This window comes from Actinia tenebrosa, unplaced genomic scaffold (assembly GCF_029948245.1).
Source record: "Actinia tenebrosa isolate PJP-AT-01 unplaced genomic scaffold, QUT_ActTen_1.0 PGA_scaffold3__52_contigs__length_22856419, whole genome shotgun sequence".
NCBI lineage: Eukaryota > Metazoa > Cnidaria > Anthozoa > Actiniaria > Actiniidae > Actinia > Actinia tenebrosa.
Window position 1 is genome coordinate 19,560,598 of NW_028292580.1, and position 6,680 is coordinate 19,567,277.

The 6,680-nt window shown below is 36.0% G+C and overlaps 1 protein-coding gene across 1 annotated transcript; it reads left to right on the plus strand.

Moving 5' to 3' along the window:
- The first annotated feature begins 380 nt into the window (after window positions 1-380).
- On the plus strand, window positions 381-6,680 carry LOC116301415 (mitochondrial S-adenosylmethionine carrier protein). Its single transcript, XM_031710466.2, has 10 exons — window positions 381-577; window positions 916-1,072; window positions 1,974-2,083; window positions 3,186-3,290; window positions 3,582-3,629; window positions 4,046-4,090; window positions 4,261-4,330; window positions 4,962-5,026; window positions 5,702-5,775; window positions 6,140-6,680. Exons 1-10 carry the CDS (start codon window positions 491-493, stop codon window positions 6,270-6,272), a joined length of 894 nt encoding a protein of 297 aa, XP_031566326.2. The 5' UTR covers window positions 381-490; the 3' UTR covers window positions 6,273-6,680.

A 6,680-nucleotide genomic window follows, 5' to 3' on the forward strand; every position in this document is an offset into this window, starting at 1 on the left:
ATAATAGTTAGTAACAGCTTGGATATCAATTATTTAAAATAAACACAGTTTTTTGTATTTACATGGATTTTAGATGATTTAAGTCTATATTTATTTATTCATGAATCTGGAGAATTCTCGAGTCTCACTATTGGTCGCCGAATAATACACCATGCTTATCGTGTTTAGTGCATTAAACAAAATTTACAATAAATAAATTCATAAAATAGTTATTTTTTCATTCGTACTATTCGTGAGATTTTAAACTAATGAAAAATTGAATTCCCCATTAAATCTGTTGTCTTTTTTTCGCAGGATTTGCTTTTCCCGATTTCCTGATTTGCATATCAGGGATCCCTGTGGTAATACGGACGTGAGGAACTGGACACTGTTGTCGAAACCGGCTTCGGAAATGTACAACTTTTGATATGGAATCATTACACGATCATTACACGTAGAAAATAAGGGTATTAAATAACCCTGTAGCTAGCTGTTTTTTTCTATTTCAGTCATGACAGACCAAAATACCAGTTTTTCTAGCGATCAGGGGAAGTTTGTTGGCTCTGTAGTCCCTGTGCCGTTTGGAGTATCTCTCATGGTAAGTTACTTAGACTCAGTTTGCATAATAACCTGCTAATTTATCATCAAATCATACGATCTGGGATTATATAGTTCAATATAAAATGTAAAGCATTCTAGATATCCTAGCCCGGTCTTATAGCTAAAAGAGTTAATTAGCTATTTCAAGGTTAAGGAAAAACTGAAACGGTTTGGTACCCCAGCGGATTGTAGGACTGTTCTAGTGGACACATTTCCAAGATGACGTCGATTTCTTCCCCTAAAACAGTCCCATACTGCACTACAATGCCATCTCCACCCAGTCTTTTATTTAATCTCGGAATAGATAATATACAAGCTTACTTTCTTCGCCTTCAGTCAGGAGGTATAGCTGGTACAGCAGTTGACATCATTCTGTTTCCATTGGATACCATCAAGACACGCTTGCAGTCAGCTGATGGGTTCTTCAAGGCTGGTGGCTTTAGGAGGTTGTATTCTGGTGTTGCATCAGCAGCTGCAGGCTCTGCGCCAGCTGGTTAGTTTCATGATAATGATATGATATAATTAGATTATACATCATTTGACCTACTGTAGCATAGGGCCCATTTGTACGAAGGGTGGATAGTGCTATCTGACAGATAAATCATATCCAGTGGATAAATTTATTGAATAACAGCAGTGGCGGATCCAGGGGGGGTTCGAAGGGTTCCACGGAACCCCCTTGAAGGTTTGATCTTTTAGGTAATAGAAATATGTCTTATATAAATTTTGCTTAAAAGTATCCACAAGGATAATGTTGAACACGAAATGATAAATATTTGCTGTTATAATGTTTAATTTACCTTTAAGTTCTGTTACTAGATAGTAAATTAGGTGATTAGAGCCAATTTTTTTGTCAGACATCGACTAAAAAAAAGAGAATTATACACAGTTTAAGAAATGGAACCCCCCTTTGAAAAATCCTGGATCCGTCACTGAACAGCACTAACTTATCCACTGGATAAGGATTTATCCATTGAATAGCGCTATTTACCCTTCATATAACCTGGCCCAGGTGTATAGGAAAAAGACACAAAAACTCATGATGAATGATGCAACATCTTTTATAAAATACAATGTAATGCCAAACGAAAGATATTTCATGAACACATCTATAGAACATCCATGGGAAGGGAGCTGGAATTTTACAAATAAAAAGGAGGGGTGAATAGGGTCTCAGAAAAAGGTCTTTCTTGGTAATCTCTTTTCTTAACTTTCTTGAGGTGGAAAGAAAGTTCAATATCAGTAGCAGATATTAACCAAGTTGGCACCAGTTTTACAATGTATTTTCTCCACTAAAGCCCTCATAGGAAAAATAATACTTGATTGATATAGCTTAACAAGACTGATAATGACCTCAATGAAAGCAAAATTTACCTTTTTTCCATAATCTGCAGCTGCGACTTTCTTTGCAACCTATGAGCTGAGCAAAAACATCCTGATGCCACACCTTTCATCTTCATTTTTGCCTTCCATCTACATGGCTTCAGCTGTGCTTGGCGAAGTGGTGAGAGTTAATTATTTTGAACTATTAGTCTTTGGGATAATACTGTTCTAATATTATAAGGCAGAGTGCAAAAATATACCCATCAAAAAGTTCCAACCAACTAAACCAAAGTATTTTTCCCATAGGACATTTAGATGACAGAATTATTCACTGACATTGTTATAAGTAAACTAGAATTCATTGCTTTGTCAATCTTGAGAATAATGCCTATAGGCATCGAAACATCAAGTAAAAGAAATCTTGTCATCATAAACTTGGCGATTTAATCATTATGAAATGCTTAATCAGTCATGAATTAGAATAATTCAACACATAGAAAGCAGTTTAAGGATTTTACACACTTTAGTCAGACAAAGTCTTACAGTGCAACTACTCCACCAAAGCCACCTCGACAAATTTTCCACAAATTAGCCAATCAAAAGTAGGAATCTCAACAATAGAATTGCTACAAATCAGACAAATATCCATGGGTTTACACGGCTTAGAAGACTGCCGGCACCTTTGTTGTCGAATATAAACGTGCTGTTGCATAGCAACATAGTGATAAGATCTAACAGTGTCAGGCTGATAATATCTTTGTCTGGAAGAAACAAACTGTAATCATAAAGACTGTGTTTTATACGGTCTCTAATTTGCTTTCCTGTCGTATTTGAAGTCGTACATTACTATTTTTCTATATCTTTGGTGACACAAATCACTAATTTACGAAGAAATTATATTACTGAGCTCTTTTCATCATTTAGTTTTACCAACCGGAACAACGGAAGAATATATAAATTCAAAATTTGCCGCTAATCTATTGTCTTAATACTCAAACTCTATTGGATAATTTGTGGAAATTTTGTTGAGGTGGCTTTGGTTGGAGTAGTCGCACTGTAACTGTTTTCTAGTACAGTTTTGTTCAGCAGATCTCCCTCCTCAGAAAAATATGGAAAATTTTGAGAAAAAAAGAGGGACTGTTTACAGTCTGTTTATTACCTTCCTCAATATACCCCAAAATAAAACAATATTCTCATGGTATATGGTAATAGCATGAAAAAAGTGAATTATTACTTATTAATAAGGAAAATTTATAGTAACTGTTATTCATGGTTTGTTTCAGGCATCCCTTGTCGTAAGGGCACCATTTGAAGTGGTCAAACAAAGAGCTCAGGCCTACTCAAATACATCTAGTCTTCAAGCATTAAGATTCACACTAGCACAAGAGGTAAGCAATGCATTTTCTTACATTGATAGATTAACTTTCTTCTTCCACATTCTTGCAAATTTGAGACTCTACTTGATCCATGTGTGCAACTGAATGGATATCACAGGGCTTGAAATAATGGCTGATTCGTGTCAGTCATCACAGGCCTAATTAGTTTTCGCTTAGTCGTACCTCATTTCTGCAGGCTAAACATTACTGGTCAAAATAACCAGCAGGGCATGGAAACCTAGCATTTGGTCAACCACTATTCATGCTATCTCATTTTGAATTTTTGGAAAAAAATCTTTGTAGGGTTTTCGAGGTCTTTACAGAGGATTTCAGAGTATGGTGATAAGAGAGGTTTGTATAATGTTACATTTATCATTCATTGTCTTTTACCTTACTAAGTACATCAAGTTATAAGTTTGACTGTTAATTCTTGGGAGGAAGGTTTATCAATTTTTGGTATTTCACTTATGATTGTAAGCTGCACGGCTGCTAATAGCGCCTTAATATGCAGTTCGTAAAGTCCTCCACTGCATTGTAAAGTGCATTGAGACATTGTGAAATGCGCTATAGAAGAACCCCATTATTATTATTATTATTATTATTATTATTTAAACTATGCATGTGAAAGAGCAATGATGACATTAATTACCTAGTACCATATTCACTTTGAATGTTATTCACTAATTAAGTACTTTGTTTCAAAGGTCAAATAAATACACTCTACTATTTTTGTTTTAATTCAGTATTTTGTATTTTTCATTCATTAGGTACCTTTTGCCTTTGTCGAAATTCCATTATGGGAGCTTTTAAAGGTAACTGTCAGCTTTCTCAATGGGCAACTCTGTATTTAGGATTTGTTATGGTCGGGATTCCTGTGGTTGTCATGACCAGGCCAAGTATTGTACTACTCTCCATCCCAATCACTTTGGTCAATATTGTCTCGCGTGATATATAATTATGCTCATGTTATGATTGTTTATAGACTGGCTGGTCCAATTACCAAGGTTACGAAGTCAATGCAGTCCAATCTTCTGTTTGTGGGGCAGTGGCTGGTAAGCGCATATCCGACTGGTTTTAAAAATGACACACCTTGTCTACTTCTTCCAAACCTACATCAAACCATATAACAGGATTAACTGAACAGGCCTTTTCAGCTTGTGTGTAATGTTTTCCCATTTCACGTTATGTGCCATTTCCTAGAGTATCATTTCTTTGTTTAACAGTTGCACATAAGAAAACACATGAATATGGATACAACTCAAACAAAGAATCTTATTCTTGAGAATGACACAGGTCTGAAATGGGAAAATATTATGCCCAAACTGAAAATTTCTTTTGCTAATTTTAGTGCAATTTCTGGATATGTTTTTTGAGAACAGAGTCCTAAATTTTCATACAGGGGTTTCGGCAGCCATTTTGTTGGAACAATGAGAATTTTATCCTTTAGGAAAAAAATTGCATGCACAAGAAACATTGCCTTGTTTCTGCCACACAACATGGTTACCATATTAAAACCCCTTTATTATGATTACTTAAAATGACCAAATACTTAACCCAAGTTGTTTCAAAATACATTAATGATGATTAAATACTCTTTGGTCCAAGCCTTGATGTCCCCCTGCGAGTATCACTATAATAAAGGTTTCATCTTTTCAACTGTTTCTATGGCAATATGATAATTAGGAGGAGTCGCTGCTGGTATTACCACACCTCTTGATGTCGTGAAGACAAGAATCATGCTGGCACAAGTAAGATTTATGAGTGGTTTTTGTCATTTCTGTCTCGAGTTGGAACCATTTCAACGAAGAACTGACTAAAAAGGATTGGAGTCCAAGAAACCTTTAGTCTTTTTTATACTTTTACGTGGTTGACACTCCAAAAAGTGGGTCCAATTCTTGACTAATTAATAATGCCACAAATTTAAGCTTAACTACGGCAAAATAACTAATGTAAGCAAAAAGAAAATCAAAATTATCTAGATAAAAAAAGATTTAAATTTTGCAAGGCACTTACTTGAAAATTACGTTCACCCTCTCGTAGACGTGACGGTCATTATGGAAGTAACCAAGCCTCTGAACGGAAGTGAGACTTGTTTGTCGCCTGGTTACTTGTCAAGATGGCCGCCGTTGAAAATCCAACAAACAAACAAACAGAAGAAAAACGTACAAAACAAAAATATGAGGGCGGTCATTATTTAGAGAAAAGACGGTTGTAAATCGGAATGGGATAGCATTTTTATGCAGGGAAAAAAGAGATCAGTAAATTTATGTAAGCGAGCAAAATAAAAACAACAAGAAGTGGGGATGAAGTGTACAAAAGAATGAGAAGAGAGAAAAGTGAAGTTGTTTCCGCGCCGTAGCCGCATCAAACCGTAGCCCATAGTATGTTATTTTCAAAATAAATAACAGTATAATTTCTTACAGAAAGATACTTTAGAAGCAAAGTTGGGTATATACCGTATGCTTATCCTAATAAGAAAAGAACAGGGAATAAGAGGGTAAGTAGTGGCGAGCTTCATCATCATCTTCATCACAATTTAGTACTTGAATACTCCTGGAATTTATAGATCCATTTCTTACGGGAGCATTAAGGTGCCCTTGACAAAGTCATGCGCAACCGTTAAACAAAGTAATGATACCCTTGGGAATGACACGTGGTCTGTAATGGGAATACATGATATCCATTTCCATGTGTCTTGTGTGCAACCGTTAAACAAAGAAATGACACCGTAAGGGAATGACACGTGATTTGAACATATAGCACCAAGAGGGTCTATTTATTATCTACTTGCTTGATTTTCGAATTAAGAAGCGACTTTTTTTTTTGAATTTACGAACGTTTTTTTATTTTTCGGATTCCAGTTTGTTTGCAGGAGCGTCAGTTCGTGTAACATGGATTGCTGTCGGCGGTGCTGTGTTCTTTGGTTTCTATGATAAGGCCAAGAATGTCTTGATGAAGACAAAAGTTAAGAAATACGATTACGATCAAGTTTGACCTTAGCTAACTTGACGAGAAGGAATTTTGATTCAAAAGAATATGAAAGATGAAAGAGAGATGAACTTCGCCGTACGACTTGCGACCCTGGTTCGGGTAACCAAGAAGTGATCCATTAAGCTTGAAAGATCTACTGCGGACTGTTAACGATGAATCAAAAAAATAGAAATGATCCAGAGGTCATCATTATCATACACGCCTTTGTTAAGTCTCCTAACATTGGGAATCAAGATCTGGGACTTTTATATACAGAACAAGATAATGGACTTACGATCTACACGTGTGCCTTGATCGACCCAATCATAATGGACCATGGAGGACCTGTGATGATCAACTACAAAATGGATCGCATAAATCTAGGATTACGAAGAACCTTGTAATGGCTAGTCTCCCCCACAGCCGCTTTCA